This window comes from Bombina bombina, chromosome 4, assembly GCF_027579735.1.
Source record: "Bombina bombina isolate aBomBom1 chromosome 4, aBomBom1.pri, whole genome shotgun sequence".
In the NCBI taxonomy this organism is placed as follows: domain Eukaryota; kingdom Metazoa; phylum Chordata; class Amphibia; order Anura; family Bombinatoridae; genus Bombina; species Bombina bombina.
In genome coordinates, this window is record NC_069502.1 from 445717780 (window position 1) to 445742809 (window position 25030).

At 39.2% G+C, this 25030-nt stretch overlaps 1 protein-coding gene across 1 annotated transcript in view; it reads right to left on the reverse strand.

Moving 5' to 3' along the window:
- ALPI (alkaline phosphatase, intestinal) overlaps nucleotides 1-25030 on the reverse strand; it is a 140177-nt gene that overhangs the window by 55200 nt on the left and 59947 nt on the right. The window contains exon 7 of the mRNA XM_053711912.1: nucleotides 4502-4571. Coding sequence (XP_053567887.1) covers nucleotides 4502-4571 — 70 coding nt within the window. The remainder of the gene's footprint in view (nucleotides 1-4501; nucleotides 4572-25030) is intronic.

Here is a 25030-nt window from a genome sequence, read left to right on the forward strand (position 1 = left end):
CAAGAAGTGAGCGATAAGAAAAATTTTGCTCATTACCGCACTCCAATACCAGTGCTGCTTACGTTAGCGGTGAGCTGGTGTAACGTGCTCTTGCACGATTTCTCCATTAGAATCAACGGGGAGAGCCGGCTGAAAAAAAGTCTAACACCTGCAAAAAAGCAGCGTAAAACTCCTTAACGCAGCCCCATTGATTCCTATGGGAAATAAAAGTTATGTTTACACCTAACACCCTAACATGAACCCTGAGTCTAAACACCCCTAATCTTACACTTATTAACCCCTAATATGCCGCCCCCAACATCACCAACACCTACATTATATTTATTAACCCCTAATCTGCTGCTCCCAACGTCGCCGCCACTATTCTAAATGTATTAACCCCTAAACCTAAGTATAACCCTAACCCTAACCCCCCCTAACAAATATAATTTAAATAAATCTAAATAAAATTCCTATCATTATCTAAATAATTCCAATTTAAAACTAAATACTTACCTATAAAATAAACTCCAATCTAGCTACAATATAACAAATAGTTACATTGTAGCTAGCTTAGGGTTTATTTTTATTTTACAGGCAAGTTTGTATTTATTTTAACTAGGTAGAATAGTTACTAAATAGTTATTAACTATTTAATAAACTACCTAGCTAAAATAAAAACAAATTGACCTGTAAAATAATACCTAACCTAAGTTACACTAACACCTAACACTACACTATAATTAAATTATTTCCCTAAATTAAATACAATTAAATACAATTCAATTAAATTATCTAAAGAACAAAAAAAAACACTAAATTACAGAAAACAATAAACAAATTACAAGATTTTTAAACTAATTAAACCTAATCTAATCCCCCTAACAAAATAAAAAATCCCCGCCCAAATAAAAAAAGCCCAACCCTACACTAAATTACAAATAGCACTTAAAAGGGCCTTTTGCGGGGCATTGCCCCAAAGTAATCAGCTCTTTTACCTGTAAAAAAATTACAAATCCCCCCCCAACATTAAAACCCACCACCCACACAACCAACCTTACTCTAAAACCTACCCAATACCCCCTTAAAAAAACATAACACTAACCCCTTGAAGATCACCTTACCGGGAGAAGTCTTCATCCAACTGGGCCGAAGTCCTCAACAAAGCCAGGAGAAGTCTTCATCCAACCCGGGCGAAGTGGTCCTCCAGACGGGCAGAAGTCTTTTAAATTACGTCATCCAAGATGGTGTCCCTTCAATTCCGATTGGCTGATAGAATTCTATCAGCCAATCGGAATTAAGGTAGAAAAAATCCTATTGGCTGATGCTGATTGGAACAGCCAATAGAATGCCAGCTCTATCCTATTGGCTGATTGGATCAGCCAATAGGATTGAACTTCAATCCTATTGGCTGATTGCATCAGCCAATAGGAGTTTTTCTAACTTAATTCCGATTGGCTGATAGAATTCTATCAGCCAATCAGAATTGAAGGGACGCCATCTTGGATGACGTCATTTAAAGGAACCTTCATTCAGTGTTAGCCGTTGGATGAAGAGGATGCTCCGTGTCGGATGTCTTGAAGATGGACCCGCTCCGCGCCGGATGGATGAAGATAGAAGATGCCGTCTGGAGGACCACTTCACCCGGCTTGGATGAAGACTTCTCCCGGCTTTGTTGAGGACTTCGGCCTGGTTGGATGAAGACTGCTCCCGGTAAGGTGATCTTCAAGGGGTTAGTGTTAGGTTTTTTTAAGGGGGTATTGGGTGGGTTTTAGAGTAGGGTTGGTTGTGTGGGTGGTGGGTTTTAATGTTGGGGGGGATTTGTACAGGTAAAAGAGCTGATTACTTTGGGGCAATGCCCCGTAAAAGGCCCTTTTAAGGGCTATTTGTAATTTAGTGTAGGGTAAGGCTTTTTTTTATTTTGGGGGGCTTTTTTATTTTGTTAGTGGGATTAGATTAGGTTTAATTAGTTTAAAAATCTTGTAATTTGTTTATTATTTTCTGTAATTTAGTGGGGGTTTTTTGTACTTTAGCTAATTTTATTTAATTGTATTTAATTTAGGGAATTCATTTAATTATATTGTAGTGTTAGGTGTTATTGTAACTTAGGTTAGGTTTTATTTTACAGGTACTTTTGTATTTATTTTAGCTAGGTAGTTATTAAATAGTTAATAACTATGTAATAACTATTCTACCTAGTTGAAATAAATATAAACTTGCCTGTAAAATAAAAATAAACCCTAAGCTAGCTACAATGTAGCTGTAGACTTAGATTTAGGGGTTAATAACTTTAGTATAGTGGCGTCGACGTTTGGGGCGGCAGATTAGGGGTTAATAAATGTAGGTAGGTGTCAGCGATTTTAGGGGTTAATAATATTTAACTAATGTTTGCGAGGCGGGAGTGCGGCAGTTTAGGGGTTAATATATTTATTATAGTAGCGGCGATGTCCGGTTCGGCAGATTAGGGGTTACATTTTTTTTTAAAGTGTTTGCGATGAGGGAGGGCCTCGGTTTAGGGGTTAATAGGTAGTTTATGGGTGTTAGTGTACTTTTTAGCACTTTAGTTGAGAGTTTTATGCTACTACTGACTTTAAAATGCGGTACCAGTCTTGACAGGAGAGGGTGTACTGCTCACTTTTTGGCAGACTCGTAATACCGGCACTATGCAAGTCCCATTGAAAAAAGAGGATACGCAATTTACATAAGTGGATTTGCGGTATTTCCAAGTCTGGCCAAAAAAGTGAGCGGTACACCTGTACCTGCAAGACTTGTAATACCAGCCAGCGTTAAAAAGCAGCGTTAGGACCTCTTAACGCTGCTTTTTAAGCCTAATGCACAACTCATAATCTAGCCAATGATCTTTTTAGGAGTGATCTTAATATATCAGTCACATTTTAAATGACCTATTACCAGAATGTTGCTGCACACTATTTTACTGACAACTTCAATATACCGCAATGTCAGTATCTATACAATGATGCAAAGAACAGGAAATCTTTAAGATTCTACCTCTTTTTATTTTATTAGAAAAACAAAAAACAAAGAACAAAGTAACAGATATTGCATACCTCCCAACATTTCAAAATTCAAAAGAGGGACCCCCCCCCCCACGGGAAAAAATTGAAATGTGGTGGGCAGGGGCGGGGCTTAAAAAAATCATAACACCAAAGTAATATAAATAAAATTCTAAATAAAGTCATATCTTTTAATACTCTTAGGCAGCAAATCAAACACAAGCTCAAACCACTGGTATAGCTATGTGAGCTCTGTATTTAATTAGCCTTTGCAGAGACATTACTAAATATTTTTATCTTAATTGGACATTTAATAATAGATTCTTTAAAACTGCTCTCTGCTTCCTCATTAATATTCTAGATTCTGGCCTTTAAAGTTAGCAAAAATGCACAGTAACACACTACATAGCATACACTTACATATGCAGATACACACACACTACATATCATACACTTACACATGCAGATACACACACACTACATAGTATACAGTTACACATGCAGACACACACTACATATCATACACTTATACAGGCAGATACACACACACTACATAGCATACACTTATACATACAGATACACACACACTACATAGCATACACTTATACATGCAGATACACACACTTACACTTACAGATACACACACACTACATAGCATACACTTATGCATGCAGATACACACACTACATAGCTTACACTTATACATGCAGATACACACACTACATAGCTTACACTTATACATGCAGATACACACACACACAGCTTACACTTATACATGCAGATATACACACACTACATAGTATACACTTACACATGCAGATGCACACACTTCATAGCTTACATTTATACATGCAGACACACACACTACATAGCATACACTTATACATGCAGATACACACACACACTTATACATACAGATACACACACACACACACACACTACACAGCTTACACGTATACATGCAGATATACACACATACACACTTATAGATACAGATAGACACACACACTACATCATATATGGGTATCTGTAACTCATTGTATGGGGTCCTGGGGTTGGCAAGCACATTAGCTGGCAGTCTGAAGCTGCCACTGTTTGTTACCCTGGTGTTAGCACTGCTCATCGTATATAACTAAAGGCATGCTAGTATAATCACCAGGAGTTAGACGTCATCACTACCAGGGGTTATAGGTTACCATTACCTGAGATCAGATGGTATACAGCCTTCCTACTCCTGCTTAACCCACACACCATTACTTTTCCACAAGGAAACTAACAGGTATATAACCCTGGGAGAGAAAAGCCAGCTGCTTCTGAGTATGTGATCAATAGAATTAAAAAAAATGTATGCATGGGGCAATGCGGGACAGATGGCTAGCAACCCGGGACAGTGGGACAGACCCCTAAAATCGGGACTGTCCCGCAAAAATCGGGACAGTTGGGGGGTATGGATATTGTGTGTTTTATTCTTGTTTATAATACTAAGATGGCTGTTTTAGTTTTCTTACCCATTACATAGGTTGCAGATGTGTCCTCAATTCTATTCATCTGCTCTTTATTCCACACATATTGAGCACCCTGCAATAAATATATAAAGTTATATCCACACCAATCAATAATTATTAGCAAATCAATCATCGCACATGTTTTTATAAATGCAGTGGTATAGAAATTGGTAGAAACACAGAACCTGTAGGTATGTTATTGTGGTGATTTTGGTGTGCTTGTGGTAATATACTTACACAGTAGATGAGGTTAAAAGAAGACAAAAGTTCATTGAGTTTAACCTATAAAAATCCTACTTAATTTACAATAAAGAAGCTCCAATTGAACTTACTTTAATACAATTAGAAAGCTGACCTATTTAACACAAGCAATTAAATCCCTGAATTTTGTTTCTAGTTAGAAAATCATCTAAGGCTTTTTAAATGTATCTAAGGTATTGACATTCACTAGCTCCTTAGGTAATGCATTCCACAATTCGATTACTTTTACAGTGAACAAAACGTTTACATTGCTGGAGACTGAATCTCCTATCCTCAAGCCTTATATTGTGACCTCTTGTCACAGACAATTGCCTTGGAATAAACCGAGCTTCAGCCATCTCTGTATATGGGCCTTGAATATATGTATATAAAGCAATCATATCACCTCTCAAGTGAGTAAACAGACCCTGTCTGGCTTACCTCTCTTCATAGTCTAAATACTCCATTCCCTTTATTAGATTTGTGGCCATTCTCTGAACGTTTTCTAATTCTGTAATGTCCTTTTATGAAATTGGTTCCCAGAACTGAACACCACCTTATTATGCTGCTCCCTTGCATTGCACATTCATTCTTAGCTTGTTGTCTTTGAGTAAGCTCAAACCCTCCCCCCCCCCTCTGTTTTGATGTCTACTTCCATTTAAATAATAGCTATCATTCATATATTACTTCTAAAGTACCTAAGATTTACCAGTATTAATCTCTTTTGCCATTTACCAGCCCATTCTTTTAATTTTCATAAAACCCCCTTGCAAAACAATTACAGGCTGCACTGACCTAATCACCTTACACAACTTTGTATCACCTGCAAAATAGAGATACTGCTACTGAAAGGGACATGCAACCCAAAAATTTTAATTCATGATTCAGACAAATCATACAATTTTAAAAAGATTTTAAATTTACTTATATTATCAAATTAGCTTCATTCTCAAATATATATTTTTTTATGAGATTTCTGAATACGTAGTGTGCACATGTCTGGAGCACCACATGACAGGAAATAATGCTGTTAGCTAGTGCCCTTGCTAATGTATAATATTCTTTCAAAACTGATGCCATATAGAACTGCAGACACGTGCACGCTCATGATCTTACCTTCCGGCTTTTCAACAAATGATAACAAGAAAACAAATACAATTTGATAGTAGAATTATATTGGAAAGCTGTTTAAAATGACATGCTCTAACTGAAATATGAAAGAAAATGATGGGTTTTATATCCCTTTAATAGAGTTGTTGCATATTAAATGTACAGTTAATAACGGTGGGTATTATGCTAGCATAAAGTCATTGGTTGTACATGTATGTGGAATCTAATTGCCTAATGGTAGTAAAGGTGTTGTGGTGACTGAGGTATATGAAGAATAGATTACAGAAATATATGTGAGACGCTTATGGAAGATATGCAGCAGATGAAGATGTGCACCAGGCTAAGCACTATAAATAATTTTATTTTATTACTAGGCGATAAGCCTGCCCAGAGGGCAGTCTATTTTTTTAAAGTGATATAATGAAATTCAAGGGGGCGGTTAGAAGAGGATAAATAGTTAACAGTATACCATATACAATAAACAAACAACTATGTTAGGCATACATACAAATTTCAAGAAATCAAAAAAAGTCCCAAAGTAAATAGGATGCACTTCTTTGGTATCAGAAAATCCTCCTGGATTATCAAATGTTGGCTGCCTCCTCCTCACCGGCTGATCTGGGTAAACTGCAGAGTGTATAAAAGAACAAAGGGGCGCCTCATGTGCGGGATTATCAAACATACGTATAAACTTGACATAATATGAGCCAAATGGATACTCACATGTTAATAAAGCACCGTAATGTGCTGGTAGATGCAGGCTGTAGATTGATAGGATGTAACAGCTCACCCACAGCTGGAAATTCTTGTGTGATGCTGACCAAGCACACCAATGTGCTGGTAGAGGCAGGCTGACAAATGTATGCAAGGCGTGTCAGCTCACCCCACTAAGGTTCTCCCAATGGTCAAGATTCAGGTGCAGGAAAATGCTAGTGATTTTACTCCAGTAGGTAGTGAGTAAACACAAGCAGGTAAGGTGTTTCCACTCAACTTGAATGTTTACGGTATTTATTAAAAAAGTTTAAAATCAAGTACAAAAAGTGGAATATGGGTATCCAAATATCCCCCTATCAATGCAACGCGTTTCTCTGCGCTAAACGGCCGTTTCCTCAGGCATAATATTCACCTTACCAGTAAACCTGCTTTTTATAACTCCTACCTAACACAAATGAACCAAGTCCTTCCTTTTAGGGGGCGTGTTCTCTAATTAATTTGATACACCTACACACTCAAAATCTACCTGTATAAGCATCCAAAGTTGTACATACTGTATCAAACCATATATACATATATTAAGCAGCAATCACAAAGAACAATGTATACCCTATAACATCAAAAAAGACATTTCATTTCATTTTACATCTCATCAGCATCTTATTTAGCAATTTAAGCGATTAGATAAGCACCTATTTTTGTCTCACAAATATTTCCATCCTATCTTTCAATAAATAATGGGGTCCTCCGCCTTTATAAGTCTTTATCTGATCTCTATGTGAGATATAGCTCAGAAAGTGTAACATTCTCCCTTTGTGTGTGTACAAACAAATCATTCCATCTATTTTTTTATTGTTTATTGTTATTTTCAGTCCTTTTTAAAGTTCTCTTAACTGGCTTATGTTTGTCTACACCAAGCTTACCTTTATTTCTTTGTTAAGTAGTCATTTAACACCCATCGATTCTCCTTTTATAAGGGCAGAATATTATAGATATGGTTCCGGTTGTCTACACAGACTCCGGATTGTTTATACCCTGAGCATTGCACACTTCCGTGTTTTATTTGTGCTGTATTCACCAACCTTTTTAGTGCTAAATTGCACATTATCTGCCCAATCCATTTTGTATATATGAGTGTGTATTCTATCCGGTACAGAAGGTATGTGTTAGTCTGTGAGACCTATCAGAACGACGGTGTGTCCATCCTCACTACCACCCACTCCATCTCAGCGACTATATGATTGGACACTATGCACATCGCCCCCAATGCTGTTGCATGATTGGTCTCCATGGACAACCGATGATACACACCGAAAAAGTGCTTATGCTTAGCCCTTTATTACCAACAAAGTGACATGGTCACCACAATAAGCCACACAGCCCACTGCAACCCAATCTAATCACGTATTCTAGCGTCTCCACGGCAATATAGATATTACAGAGCCCTAAGGAGACAAAAATGTATGTGGTATGAACTTGAAGGCACAAGCATAAATAATATAGCTCCCCACCAGTGTCAATATGCTTATTCCATATCAGTATGTAATCTAGATACCACAATACACCATATCTTTGAACAAACTCACTAACAGACCTATATCCCCCAATCACACAGAGGGACCGTTTTCAATGTGGTAGCAGTTATAACATGTACTATACAATCAATATTAGTATGAATAGAATATATCTACTAAGTGACTAACCTATATACTGTATATGTGAATATTAATAATCAAAATATGTCACCTCTGATACGTGTGTAAATATGAAATGAGGTGCTATAAATACATAATATTATACATATATAATAGAATAGATATGTGATATATGATTAAATAAAAAAATATATGTAATATGTGTAAAATAATAAGTGAACAACCTATGAATAGGGTGCTGTGATAATATGTGAAATTTAAATTTGCCAACTATAATTATTACCTAAAAATAGTGTTTTATGTACTAAATATCTAATGTGATCAATGGTTTTGTTTCTATGTGTTATATGTTTACACATGTGACACCTATTTGTTTACACATGTGACACCTATCTATATGTTCCCACTCTCCCTTTTTTGTTTGTGGAAAAATGTTTATTGTGTATGTTTTTCTTTTTGGATATTACTATCTTACTAGGGGTTAGTTTCTGTTTAAGGGTTGGTGCTCTACGAAACACTAGTTTAGGATTTTTATTTTAACTATTTTTAAGGATGGGATCTTTAAAATTATAGGCCAGTATTTGTTTAGGATTGTCTAATTTGTTTATGTTCTGAATTGTATTGGGTAATGAACACCGGATCCCTAGAATATTCTTCTTTCATCTTATTTTCTCCCTTCAATTTGGGTGCAAGAATGGTGTTTCTATCTTCATTCCTTGCTTTAGCATAACTGTCTTTAATCAGTTCTATAGGGTATCACTTCTCTTTAAGTCTTGATATTAAAAATTCAGACTGAACATCGTAAAGTTCCATCGTGCTACAGTTTCTCCTAATCCATCTGAACTGACTGTAGGGAATGTTGGTCTTCCAGTTATTCAGATGCTTACTAGAGAAATGGAGAAAGTTGTTGCTATCCACTTCCTTGAAATAGGTGGAAGACACAACACTCCCCCCATCAGTCCATTCTAGAACTATATCCAGATATTAGATTTTTCTCAATTATATGTTGTGAGTAAAGGAAAGGTCCATGCAGTTGGAATTTAAACTGTCCACAAAAAGATTGGCATCCTCTACAGAGCCATTCCAAATAAAAATAAGATCATCTAAATAATGGCCATAGAATACCAGACTCACCCCCCAACTAGAGTTTTAAATATATCTTTCTTCAAATATGCCCATAAATAAATTGGTAAAGCTGGGGGGGGGGAATCTGGTACCCATGGCCATTCCCTTAATCTGCAAATAAAAGTCATCTAAGAATTGAAAATAGTTGTGAGACAATATATATTCAATGCATTTTAAAATGAAATGTGAAGATGGTAAGTATATATCATTCTCAAGATAGCTGCCTACCGCACTTAAGCCTAATTTAGGGTCAATATTGGAGTATAGTGATCCTAAATCACATGTTAAAGGATTACTATAATTTTTAAGCTAAACAACTAATATATTAAAGTTAATAAACATTTATTAAAACCTACTGACCTATATTTTCTCCAAAACTAAGTTTCATAACGTTCTAAAAGTTATATATTTTATTTGCCGATGATGTCACGTTATCCTGCCCACTATTTTCAGCACTGTGTGTTCAAAATACTTAAACCAATAACTTTGTGTTTAAAGCGCCATTTTGAAACCTAGGTATTGTAAACGGATTGGTACAGATCAAAGGATACCCATGGAGTGGGTTTGGAAAACAATTAAATTTGCAGACAAGATTTCTGATATATGGTAGAGATATGTTAATGAAATGCTATTGATAAAAAGCATATTTGGGGTAGTTAGTTAGTAACAGGCATAGAAAATATTTACTTACAGTGGCCCTTTAACCAAAGATGTTTGTCCCCCCTTTTGACAGTCATTAACTTATTCAACAAGTCTGTAGTGTCTCTTATGTATGATGTTAACTTAATAACATATTTTTGTAAGTGAAGAGCCACATATTCCGATAAGCAGTCTGTAAGGCTATTAATCCCAGCAATAATCGGTCTCCCAGGGGGTGTGGTATGATTTTTGTGGATCTTCGGGAGGTGGTAATAGAATGGAATACTAGGATGGTCTGGAAGTAAGTATTGTTTCTCTTTTTTATTGAAAATAACCTATCATAACCATCCAAGACTATATTTTTGAGAATTTTGCTAAATACCATCTTAGGGTCCCTTTTGAGTTTTAGATAATAATTAATATCACATACGATGTGTTTAGCCTCAGTTACATTAACCTTATAGTCCTGTAGGACTATCCCTCCACCCTTGGCGTATTACTAGATTTTGGTCTTTCATTAGTCTATTTAGAGCATGTTGTTCATTTGGCCAAATTTTCTCACCATTGTTATTGTTTTTATTATTGTTAAATGTTTTAATTAAGTCTTCCAATACTAGCTGTTGCAACAGATAAACAAAAGAACCATGCTCCCTAGGTGGATTGAAAGTGGAGGCTGGTGCTAGTGAAGTGTGTGATATTTGTTCAAAAAGGTTGTTTGATAAATCAGTTGTCTCTGTGTATACTACCTGTCCCAAATTCTTAGGGTCCATTCCATCAGTCAGTATTGGTGTCCCTTCCAATTTATGTTTTTTCAACTGCTTAGCTGCAAAATATCTCTGCAACGATAGCTTTCTCGTGAAAGAGTTGATATCAATATACAGGTTAAAGATGTTAGGTTGATTAGGAGGGCAAAATGATAAGCCTCTACTCAAAATCCTAATTTCGTTGTTGGATAATTGGTGTGAGGATAAATTAAAAATACCTTCCTTCAGTTTCTGTAGTTTTGTTTTGAGGGAATACCCTCTCCCTCTTCTTCCTCGTTTGGCAAAGATCTTTTTTTGTTGTTTTGGGCCAATTTCGTTTTGTTCCATAATGGGGCCAGGGGTCTGTCCCCTAAAAAATGATTCCCAACTGAGGTAGATGGTCTCTCTTCTCATGTGCCCTGTTGTTCAAATACTCTGTCTGTCAAGTCATTGCTATTATTAGTTAATGTTTGATACCTGTTCTGAAGTGGAGTATCATAATAATTAGATGGGTTGTTAGGATATCCCCAATTGGTTCTATCATTTTGTCTTTGGTATGGTGAAAAATTGTACTCATTGGCTTGGTTAGGCATGGAATTTTGTCTCTGGGATGCCCTATTTCCCCCATATTGGTTAGCTGTTGGTCTCCAATTAGGATATTGTCTATTCTGCATTCTATTGTTGCTATGGGAATAATTCTCTTGTGCTCTCCAATTGTTTTTTGGTGAATTGGAGTTGCCATCACCTCTGTGGCTATTGAATGATCTGGGCGCTGATAAATCCTGGCCTGGTGATTACTACTTCCATTCCCACCAGTATATGATTTATTTTTGTTCTTATTTTTCATATTATGTACTACTATCCAATTTTGGTCCCTATTGTCAGTCTTATCTGTCCCAGATTTTTTATTATACACTGTGTGCAGAATTATTAGGCAAATGAGTATTTTGACCACATCATCCTCTTTATGCATGTTGTCTTACTCCAAGCTGTATAGGCTCGAAAGCCTACTACCAATTAAGCATATTAGGTGATGTGCATCTCTGTAATGAGAAGGGGTGTGGTCTAATGACATCAACACCCTATATCAGGTGTGCATAATTATTAGGCAACTTCCTTTCCTTTGGCAAAATGGGTCAAAAGAAGGACTTGACAGGCTCAGAAAAGTCAAAAATAGTGAGATATCTTGCAGAGGGATGCAGCACTCTTAAAATTGCAAAGCTTCTGAAGCGTGATCATCGAACAATCAAGCGTTTCATTCAAAATAGTCAACAGGGTTCGCAAGAAGCATGTGGAAAAACCAAGGCGCAAAATAACTGCCCATGAACTGAGAAAAGTCAAGCGTGCAGCTGCCAAGATGCCACTTGCCACCAGTTTGGCCATATTTCAGAGCTGCAACATCACTGGAGTGCCCAAAAGCACAAGGTGTGCAATACTCAGAGACATGGCCAAGGTAAGAAAGGCTGAAAGACGACCACCACTGAACAAGACACACAAGCTGAAATGTCAAGACTGGGCCAAGAAATATCTCAAGACTGATTTTTCTAAGGTTTTATGGACTGATGAAATGAGAGTGAGTCTTGATGGGCCAGATGGATGGGCCCGTGGCTGGATTGGTAAAGGGCAGAGAGCTCCAGTCTGACTCAGACGCCAGCAAGGTGGAGGTGGAGTACTGGTTTGGGCTGGTATCATCAAAGATGAGCTTGTGGGGCCTTTTCGGGTTGAGGATGGAGTCAAGCTCAACTCCCAGTCCTACTGCCAGTTTCTGGAAGACACCTTCTTCAAGCAGTGGTACAGGAAGAAGTCTGCATCCTTCAAGAAAAACATGATTTTCATGCAGGACAATGCTCCATCACATGCGTCCAAGTACTCCACAGCGTGGCTGGCAACAAAGGGTATAAAAGAAGAAAATCTAATGACATGGCCTCCTTGTTCACCTGATCTGAACCCCATTGAGAACCTGTGGTCCATCATCAAATGTGAGATTTACAAGGAGGGAAAACAGTACACCTCTCTGAACAGTGTCTGGGAGGCTGTGGTTGCTGCTGCACGCAATGTTGATGGTGAACAGATCAAAACACTGACAGAATCCATGGATGGCAGGCTTTTGAGTGTCCTTGCAAAGAAAGGTGGCTATATTGGTCACTGATTTGTTTTTGTTTTGTTTTTGAATGTCAGAAATGTATATTTGTGAATGTTGAGATGTTATATTGGTTGCACTGGTAAAAATAAATAATTGAAATGGGTATATATTTGTTTTTTGTTAAGTTGCCTAATAATTATGCACAGTAATAGTCACCTGCACACACAGATATCCCCCTAAAATAGCTATAACTAAAAACAAACTAATAACTACTTCCAAAAATATTCAGCTTTGATATTAATGAGTTTTTTGGGTTCATTGAGAACATGGTTGTTGTTCAATAATAAAATTAATCCTCAAAAATACAACTTGCCTAATAATTCTGCACTCCCTGTAGGTATATACAACTCCTTTAGCATAGTCATCTTCATTTCTGGCTAGTTTAGGGTTTTTTCTCTCTATAACTTCTTTTTGAAACTCATCAGAGGCTTTGATTGTCTGACTATTTAATCTGGAATATTCTGGATGATCCTTCAGATTATCCAATTCTTTTTGGATCTTTTCAATTTCTTTAGCCATTTCATCTACTAACTGTTGCCTATGCCTAATAAGCAAGTCAATTAGTTTGAAAGAGCAATCATCTAATATAGAGAACCACTTTTCCAATAGGGCACAATCATTTTTAAAGGAACAGTTCTTGAACACCCTTACTCCTCTATGGATCTGCTTTTTTTCCTTTATATTTTTTAAGGGTGTCCAAATCCCACCAATGTCTGTTCTCGGTCTTTAGTAGTCCCTCTAGTGTGGGAAAAAAGGCCTTCTATAGATTTATCAATAGGCAATGTGTTAAGCTCATGGTCAGTAATATTATCAAAAGAGAGTCTTCTAGATGACGTCTCTGATATAGACAACATGTTGTAAGGATAATTGTCCAATCCCTATTAATAGATAGCAGCTCCCCTCAATTCCACAAAGATACTAGATAATGATATAATGAAATTCAAAGGGGCGGTTAGAAGAGGATAAATAGTTAACAGTATACCATATACAATAAACAAACAACTATGTTAGGCATACATACAAATTTCAAGAAATCAAAAAAGTCCCAAAGTAAATAGGATGCACCTCTTTGGTATCAGAAAATCCTCCTGGATTATCAAATGTTGGCTGCCTCCTCCTCACCGACTGATCTGGGTAAACTGCAGAGTGTATAAAAGAACAAAGGGGCGCCTCGTGTGCGGGATCATCAAACATATGTATAAACTCGACATAATATGAGCCATATGGATACTCACATGTTAATAAAGCACCCTAATATGCTGGTAGATGTAGGCTGTAGATTGATAGGGTGTAACAGCTCACCCACAGCTGGAAATTCTTGTGTGATGCTGACCAAGCACACCAATGTGCTGGTAGAGGCAGGCTGACAAATTTATGCAAGGCGTGTCGGCTCACCCCACTAAGGTTCTCCCAATGGTCAAGATTCAGGTGCAGGAAAATGATAGTGATTTTAATCCAGTAGTTAGTCAGTAAACACAAGCAGGTAAGGTGTTTCCACTCAACTTGAATTTTTTACGGTAATTATTAAAGAAGTTTAAAATCAAGTACAAAAAGTGGAATAGGGGTATCCAAATATCCCCCTATCAATGCAACGCGTTTCTCGGTGCTAAATGGCCGTTTCCTCAGGCATAATATTCACCTTAGCAGTAAACCTGCTTTTTATAACTCCTACCTAACACAAATGAACCAAGTCCTTCCTTTTAGGGGGCGTGTTCTCTAATTAATTTGATACACCTACACACTCAAGATCTACCTGTATAAGCATCCAAAGTTGTACATACTGTATCAAACCATATATACATATATTAAGCAGCAATCACAAATAACAATGTATACCCTATAACATCAAAAAATACATTTAATTTAATTTTACATCTCATCAGCATCTTCTTTAGCAATTTAAGCGATTAGATAAGCACCCATTTTTGTCTCACAAATATTTCCATCCTATCTTTCAATAAATAATGGGGTCCTCCCTCTTTATAAGTTTTTATCTGATCTCTATGGGAGATATAGCTCAAAAAGTGTAACATTCTCCCTTTGTGTGTGTACAAACAAATCATTCCATCTATTTTTTTATTGTTTATTGTTATTTTCAGTCCTTTTAAAGTTCTCTTAACTGGCTTATGTTTGTCTACACAAATCTTACCTTTATTTCTTTGTTAAGTAGTCATTTAACACCCATTGATTCTCCTTTTATGAGGGCAGAATAATAAAGATATGGGTCCGGTTGTCTACACACACTCCGGATTGTTTATACCCTGAGCATTGCACACTTCCGTGTTTTATTTGTGCTGTATTCACCAACCTTTTAGTGCTAAATTGCACTTTATCTGCCCAATCTATTTTGTATATATGAGCATGTATTCTATCCAGTACAGAAGGTATGTGTTAGTCTGTGAGACCTATCAGAACGAGGGTGTGTCCATCCTCATTATCACCCACTCCATCTCAGCAACTATATGACTGGACACTATGCACATCGCCCCCCCTATGCTGTCGCATGATTGGTCTCCATGGACAACCGATGATACACACCGAAAAAGTTCTTACGCTTAGCCCTTTATTACCAACAAAGTGACATGGTCGCCACAATAAGCCACGCAGCCCACTGCAACCCATTCTAATCATGTCTTTAATATTCTAGCATCTCCAATATAGATTTTACAGAGCCCTAAGGAGACAAAAACGTATGCGGTATGAACTTGAAGGCACAAGCAAATAATACAGCTCCCCACCAGTGTCGATATGCTCATTCCATCGATATGTAACCTAGATACCACAATACACCATATCTTTTGAACAAACTCACTAACAGACCTCTATCCCCCAATCACACAGAGGGACCGATTTCAATGTGGTAGAAGTTATAACATGTACTATACAATCAATATTGGTATGAATAAAATATATCTACAAAGTGACTAACTTATATATATGTGGATATTAATAATCAAAATATGTCACCTCTGATACATGTGTAAATATGAGGTGCTATAAATAAATAATATTAAAAATATATAATAGTATAGATATGTGATATATGATTAAATAAAAAATATATGTAATATGTGTAAAATAATGGCTGAACAACCTATAAATAGGGTGCTGTGATAATATGTGAAATTTAAATTTTCCAACTATAATTATTACCTAAAAATAGTGTTTTAGGTGGTAAATATCTAATGTGATCAAGTGCTGCATATAAATAATATAGTAGCAATCAAAAATATGCTCCCCATATTTATGTATCTATTTGATATAACTATGTACAGTAAATAAGGTTTATGTGGCAATATATTAGCCACTAATATATAAGGGATATAGTGGTATGTGTTAATACTAAGAGGCCTATTTATCAAGCTGTCAACTATGCTGCATTCGCCGACACCAATACGCTCGCCTAACATCGCCTAACATCGCGGCCTGAATACGATCTCCATATTTATAAAAAAAGCCGGCAAAAAGCCACGCAACAAGTACGGGGCGATGAGCAGCAGACTGTTGTTAACTAACAGTCATCGATCTCGCTGCTATTCGGCTTTTTACCAACTTTATTTATACCCTGTCACTAAACACTAGCACTATACTAAGATGTTTAACCCCTATCCCGCCGCTCCCGGACCCCACCGCAACCTAAATAAAGTTATTAACCCCTATCCTGCCGCTCCCAGACCCCACCGCAATCTAAATAAAGTTATTAACTGCTGTCCCGCCGCTCCCGGACCCCACTGAAACCTAAATAAAGTTATTAACCCCTATCCCACTGCTCCCAGACCCCACCGCAACCTAAATAAAGTTATTAACCCCTATTCCACCGCTCCCGGACCCTGCCACAACTAAATAAATGTATTAACCCCTATCCCGCCGCTCCCAGACCCCACTGCCACTAAATAAATGTATTAACCCCTAAACCCCTGGCCTCCCATATCACTACCACTTACTAAACCTATTAACTCCTAAACTGCCAGCCACATACATCACCATAAACTAAATTAAGCTATTAACCCCTAAACCTAACAACCCGCTAACTTTACATTAAAATTACCTCATCCCTATCTTATAATAAATTAAAACTTACCTGTAGAATTAAACTATATTAAACTATTAATTAACCTACCCTAACTACACCCTGTTCAAAATTATTATGCCAATGATATCTTTCTCATTTACCTAAATAATTGATGTAAACAATAGTCAGCATAATTCTTATGTTATCAACTATTAAGAGTACAATTCAAATTTTATTGAACAAACCTCCTAATGATAACAGTATTTTTTTAAAAAAAATAAAAATCTTACAATGCACTGTTCCAAATTATTATGCACAGTAAGTTTCTAAACACTTTATAGGTTGTAAAGAACTGAAAATTGTCATTTGTTGTGTTTGCAGCATATTTACTGAAATCAAAAGCTATTTCAATCAAACTTTGAACAACATTTTAACTTTTTAAACATTTTAACAGGTCACGTTACATTTTAACATAGGACCCCTTATTTGATAGCAGATTCACAAGTCTTGCATCCATTGAACTTGTGAGTTTTTGGACAGTTTCTGCTTTAATTTGTTTGCAAGATTTCAGAATAGTATCCCAGAGCTGCTGTTTGGATGTAAACTGCCTCCCACCCTCATAGATCTTTTGCTTGAGGATGCTCCAAAGGTTCTCAATAGGATTGAGGTCAGGGGAGGATGGAGGCCACACCATGACTTTCTCTCCTTTTATCCCCATAGCAGCCATTGATGCAGAGGTATTTTTTGCACCATGAGATGGTGCATTGTCATGCATGAAGATGATTTTATTACGGAAAGCATAGTTCTTCCTTCTGTAACAGGGAAGGAAGTGGTCAGTCAGGAACTCCACATACTTTGCAGAGGTCATCTTTACACCTTCGGGGACCCTAAAGGGGCCGACCAGCTCTCTTCCCATGATTCCGGCCCAAAACATGACTCCACCACCGCCTTGCTGACGTCGCAGCCTTGTTGGAACAGGGTGGCCGTCCACCAACTATCCACTACTGTCAGGGTGCCAGGAATCAGACTGAGACGTGAAAGGCAAAAATAATCACACCTTTATTAATAGCAAAAAATAATAAAAAGTCCACAAGTCAAATAACAAGCCAGGAATCAAAACCAGAGCTGGTAGTCAGACGAGCCGAGTCAGGAGCCAAAGCGAATAGTCAGACGAGCCGGAATCAGGAACAAGGAAAACAGCAGAGTCAGGAACAAGCCAGGGATCAGGAACCAGGAAGGAAGTCAGGCAGCCAGGTAATACGCAGGCACTCTCACAAACAAGTCTGAGACAACACAAATGCAAAGCATACTGAACAGAGGCCCTTTAAATAATAAGTGATGACATCACAATTCTGAGACTGCATCCTGTCTCACATGGATGATGCACACCAGTCTGGCCATAAAAGAAATTGAGCAGCATCCCACACAATGCAACATAGTCAGGAAGAGAGGTGAGTAAAATGGCTGCCAGCAGCACATGGCAAACACAACAGGGAAAAAACCCTGACAGTACCCTCCCCTCAACGACCCCTCCCCAGCGGGAGGACAAATGGCTTATTGGGGAAACAGGCATGGAAGGCACGGAGGAGGGCGGGAGCATGAACATCAGAGGAGGGAACCCAAGAACGCTCCTCCGGACTGTAGCCTCTCCAGTGAACCAAATACTGTACATGGCTCCTGGACATACGAGAGTCAATAATGCTGCTGACCTCATACTCCTCATGGTTGTCAACAAATATAGGACGGGGACGAGGCAACACAGTGGTAAACCAATTACAAACCAATGGTTTTAAGAGGGAGACATGAAAAACATTGGAGATGCGCATAGCAAGAGGAAGGTCAAGAGCGTAGGCCACAGGATTAACCCGTCAGAGTATTCGAAAAGGACCAACATAACGGGGAGCCAATTTATTGGAAGGCACATGAAGGTTCAAGTTGCAGGAGGACAGCCAAACTCTCTCACCAACCTGGTAGGAAGGTGCGGGCAGACGCCTACGATCAGCCTGGAACTTTTGGTGCTGCATAGAACGATGAAGGCAATCCTGAATTTGCACCCACATGGAACGGAGTTGCCGGAGATGCTCCTCCAAAGCCGGAATACCCTGAGACATAAATGAATCGGGCAACAAGGATGGTTGAAACCCATAATTCGCCATGAACGGGGATAACTTGGAGGAAGCATTAATAGCACTATTACGAGCAAACTCTGCCCAAGGTAACAGTTCAGACCAATTATTGTGGTGATCTGAGACATAGCAATGGAGGAACTGTTCCAGAGCTTGATTAGAACGTTCGCAGCCCCATTGGATTGAGGGTGATATGCCAAGGAGAAGGAAAGCTGGATCCCCATTTGAGCACAAAAGGAACGCCAAAATCTGGATCCAAACTGGCTACCCCAGTCCGACACTATCTCCTTGGGTAACCCATGTAAACGGAAGACCTCCCGGGCAAAAATTGAATCAAGCTCCTGAGCGGTAGGCAGCTTCATCAAGGGAATGCAATGTGACATTTTAGAAAAATGGTCAACCACCATAAGTATAACAGTATTGCCATTGGAAACAGGGAGCTCAACAATGAAGTCCATGGAAAGATGTGTCCAAGGACGCTCACTATTAGCAATAGGTTGAAGAAGACCCACAGGAAGACGTCGAGTGACAAATTGTCGAGTGACAGACCAAATCATTTGGTTCTTGCCTGGGTGACCTGCGGCTTTAGGATAGTGGTAAGTGTGCAAAAGTTTAGTTTGAAGATTCTCAGGAACAAAACACTTACCACTAGGTTTCTCAGGAGGTTTATTGGTTTGTGCAGCCAGGATCTCCTCCCCCAAGGGAGTAGTCAAATTAGTACGTATGGTAGCCAAAATATGGTCAGGAGGTATAACAGGAGTAGGTACAGACTTTTCCTTGGACAGAGGCGAAAATTGTCGAGAGAGGGCATCAACCCAAACATTCTTACTACCAGGCAGGTAGGAGACCACATAATTATACCGAGACAAAAATAGCGCCCATCTGGCCTGTCGAGTCGACAAACGTTTTGCTTCAGATAGATTTCTTGTGGTCAGTAAGAATGAGCACTGGCACGCTAGTACCCTCGAGAAGATGCCTCCATTCCTTAAGTGCCAAAATTATGGCCAGTAATTCCCTGTCACCAATTTCATAATTGCACTCTGCTGGAGACAATTTCTTAGAGAAGAAACCACACGGATGCAAGGAACCGTCAGGACGTTTAGACAAGAGGGCACCTACTTCAGTATCAGACGCATCGACCTCAAGAACGAAAGGCAGGACAGGGTAAGGATGAGCCAGAACTGGAGCGGCAGCAAAGGCAGTCTTAAGACTATCAAAGGCCTTAATGGGAGTAGGTGACCAATGGAGTGGATCATTCTCTTTACGGGTCATGTCTGTGATAGGTTTGACCAAGGTAGAAAAGTTTTAAATAAACTTTCTATAGTAATTGGCGAACCCCAAAGAACGTTGAATAGACCGAAGACCAACTGGGCGAGGCCACTGCAGAACTGCAGATAACTTGTCAGGATCCATGGAGAACCCTGCAACGGAGATAACATAACCTAGGAAGGTTACTTGAGTCTGATGGAAATCACATTTCTCAAGTTTACAAAACAGGCCGTTCTCACATAGTCTCTGATGTACCCGTGTAACATCAGAACGATGAGCCTCAAGTGTGGGTGAGTGTATGAGGATGACGTCTAAGTACACCACAACACACTGTTGCAACATATCTCGTAGGACATCATTAATACATTCCTGAAAATCAGCAGGAGCATTACATAGGCCAAAGGGCATTACAAGATACTCATAATGCTCGCTCCTGGTGTTAAATGCTGTTTTCCATTCGTGGCCCTCCTTAAAGGGACACTCAGGTTAAATTACATTTTCATGATTCAGATACAGCATGTAATTTTAAACAACTTTCCAATTTACTTCCATTAAAAAAAAGTGCACAGTCTTTTATATTTACAATTTTTGAGTCACCAGATCCTACTGAGCATGTGCAAGAATTCACAGACTATACGTATATGCATTTGTGATTGGCTGATTGCTATCACATGATACAAGGGGAGTGGAAACATACATAACTTTGAAATTTGTTATAAAAAATCTACTACTCATTTGAAGTTCAGACTAAGTGCTATTGCATTGTCTTGTTATCTTGCATTTGTTGATTATGCAAATCTAATGTGTTGACTGGTCCTTTAATCCTAACGAGATTGTACGCTCCTCTTAAATCAAGTTTAGTAAAGACCGTAGCTCCCTTGAGGCGGTCAAAGAGTTCCATAATAAGCGGAATAGGGTAAGCATTCTTAATGGTAAGATGATTAAGACCCCTATAATCGATACATGGTCTTAACTCGCCACCCTTTTTCTTCACAAAGAAGAAGCCAGACCCTACAGGAGAGCAGGATTTGCGGATGATCCCCCGTGACAGAGCTTCGGCAACATATTCCTCCATAGCATAATTCTCTGCAACAGACAGAGGGTACACCCGGCCTCGAGGAGGAATGGCTCCAGGTTGCAGGTCTATGGCACAATCATAAGACAGGTGAGGAGGCAACGTACCGGCACGCATCTTGTCAAACATGTCTAGGAACTCTCGGTACTCCTCTGGCAATTGAGAAACCGAAGAAGTGCACAAAACTTTAACTGGTTTCCGAAGACAAGTGGAAATACATTGCGGGGACCACAACAAAATTCTGGTCCTGCGCCAGTCAAGACTAGGATTGTGCTTTTGGGGCCAGGGATAACCCAGAACAACCGGAAAAAATGCTGAGAGTTTATCACCTGGAACTGGAGGGTTTCAAAATGGAGAGCCCCAACAGCCATGGACAACGGAGCAGTTTCGTGAGTAACGAGTGCGGGCTGAAGGGGCCTGCCATCAATGGCCTCAATAGCAATCGGAACGGACCGAGGCAAAGCAGGAATGGAGTGCTTTGATACAAAACCACTGTCAATGAAATAGCCCGCAGCACCGGAGTCAACAAGAGCCTGGGTGACTATGGAGGAGTTCACGCAGGAAAGGACAACCGTGACCAGGTTTCTCCTTAAGCAGTTCCGGGGAAAAGGATAAACCACCCAAGGTCTGCCCCCGACAGGACCTTAGGACCTTAGGTGTGAGCATTTCCCGGCCGTGTAGGACAAGACTTCAAAAGTCCTGTAACCCACAATAGAGGCAGAGCCCCTCCCTCCTCCAAAAGGCTCTCTCCGCCGTGGAGAGACGTGTAAATCCCAGTTGCATTGGCTCAGCAGTACCTGGTGACTTGGGACCAGGAGGCATGAGAGGAGAGGGAGGCATGGGTGGGAACGAACACGTAGGAGACAACAGAACTGAACGCTTCCGCAAGCGCTCCTTGAAAGAGGGCCTCTCTCTGAGTCTGATGTCAATTAGGATAAAAAAAAACACCAATGCCTCGAGATCCTCTGGTAAATCTCTGGCAGCAACTTCTTCTTTAATCGCATCAGAGACCCCATGAAAGAAGGCGGCTTCATTGTTCCAACCTACCTCTGCAGCAAGAATATGGAACTCAATAGCATACTGAGCAACAGATCTTGTTCCTTGCTGAATGGACATGAGTCATTTAGCATCAGAGGAGGAGCAAGCCGGAACATCAAATACCCATCGAAAGGAGGCCACAAATTCAGGGTAATTAGAAATCACAGGTTTATTAGTCTCCCACAAGGGATTAGCCCAGGCAAGAGCTGTGTCAGAGAGTAACGAGATGAGAAATCCCACCTTAGCTCTGTCAGAGGGAAACGCCTGAGGTAACATCTCAAAGTAAATGCCCACCTGGTTCAAAAACCCTCTGCACTGAATAAGATCACCTCCATATCGCTGAGGTAGAGGTGCAGAACCGGACATGCTCCTGATAGGCATAGGTGCAGCAGCGGAAACAGGAGCAGCCATAACTTGCGGGACACTTTGGTCCAAATGTGCAGTGCGAGTCAGCAGATTTGCAGGGCTAGTGCAAATTGATCCAAGCGGTGATCCTGTACATCCATTCTGGAAATGATGGCAGGTAAAGGTGGATTATTAGCACCATCAGGATTCATGGCCTTTGCGTAATGTCAGGGTGCCAGGAATCAGACTGTGACGAGAAGTGCAAAAATAATCACACCTTTATTAAAAGCAAAAAATAATAAAAAGTCCATAAGTCAAATAACAAGCCAGGAATCAAAACCAGAGCAGGTAGTCAGACGAGCCGAGTCAGGAGCCAAAGCGAATAGTCAGACGAGCCAGAATCAGGAACAAGGAAAACAGCAGAGTCAGGAACAAGCCAGGGATCAGGAACCAGGAAGGACGTCAGACAGCCAGGTAATGCACAGGCACTCTCACAAACAGGTCTGAGACAACACAAAGGCAAAGCATACTGAACAGAGGCCCTTTAAATAATAAGTGATGACATCACAATTCTGAGACTGCATCCTGTCTCACATGGATGATGCAAACCAGTCTGGCCATAAAAGGAAGTGCAGAAATTGAGCAGCATCCCCCACAATGCACCATAGTCAGGAAGAGAGGTGAGTAAACTGGCTGCCAGCAGCACATGGCAAACACAACAGGGAAAAAACCCTGACAGCTACTCCATCCATCTGGACCATCCAGGGTTGCACAGCACTCATCAGTGAACAGGACTGTTTGAAAATTAGTCTTCATCTATTTTTCTGCCCAATGCAGCCGTTTCTGCTTGTGAGCATTTGTTAGTGGTGGCCGAATGGAAGGTTTATGCACAGTTGCAAGACTCTGGAAGACTCTACACCTTGATGTCCGTGGGTCTCCAGAGGCACCAGCAGCCTCAAATATCTGTTTGCTGCTATGTAATGGTATTTTAGCAGCTGCTCTCTTGATCCGAAGCATGGATCTGGCAGAAAACTTCCTCAATGTGCCTTTATCTGCATGAACCCTTCTGTGCTCTGAATCAGCCACAAATCTCTTAATAGTGCGATGATCAAGCTTAAGTTTTCGTGAAATATCTAATGTTTTCATACCTCGTCCAAGGCATTGAACTATTTCACTCTTTTCGGTAGCAGAGAGATCCTTTTTCTTCCTCATATTGCTTGAAAATGGTGCTCTGCTTAATAATGTGGAACACCCTCCTTTAGTAGTTTTCCTTTAATTGGGCTCACCTGGCAATCTAATTATCACAGGTGTCCGAGATTATTTTCAGTGATCAAAAGAGCCCTGAGACACAATGCCATCCATGAGTTAAACTAAAAAAAAAATATTTAATCTTTGTGACACTGAAATAGAATTTGCATAATAATTTGGAAGTATTATACTAAAATTACATTAAACTATATTAAACTATTAATTAACCTACCCTAACTATTATACTAAAAATACATTAAATACCAATTAAATTAACTATTAAATATTACATATTTAAAAACCTAAACCTACTCAAATTATTTAAATCTGCAATTAAAAAAAAATTAAATTACAAAAAAAGAAACACTAAGTTACAAAAAAATTAAAAATACTAAGTTGCAAAAATAAAAAAAAACACAGAATCAAAAATAAAAAAGAATTACGCCTAATCTAATAGCCCTATCAAAATAAAAAGACCCCCCAAAATAAAAAAAAACCCTAGCCTACAATAAACTACCAATGGCCCTTAAAAGGGCCTTTTGCGGGGCATTGCCCCAAAGAAATAATCTCTTTTACCTGTAAAAAAGATACAAACACCCCCCCAACAGTAAAACCCAGCACCCACACAACCAACCGCCCCAAATAAAAAGCCTATCTATAAAACCTAAGCTCCCCATTGCCCTGAAAAGGGCATTTGTATGGGCATTGCCCTTAAAAGGGCATTTAGCTCTTTTACTGCCCAGACCCTACTCTAAAAATAAAACCCACCCAATAAACCATTAAAAAAACCTAATACTAACCCCCGACGATCCACTTACAGTTTTCGAAGACCGGACATCCATCCTCATCCAAGCAGCAGAAGTCCTCATTAAAGCCGTAAGAATTCTTTATCCAAGCGATTCGAAGTCCTCATCAAACCCGGAAGAAGTCTTCATCCAGACGTCATCTTCTATCTTAATCCATCGCCGCAAAGCAGGTCCATCTTCAAGACATCCGGCGCGGAGCTCCTCGTCTTATGATGGTCAATGTAGAATGAAGTTTCCCTTTAAG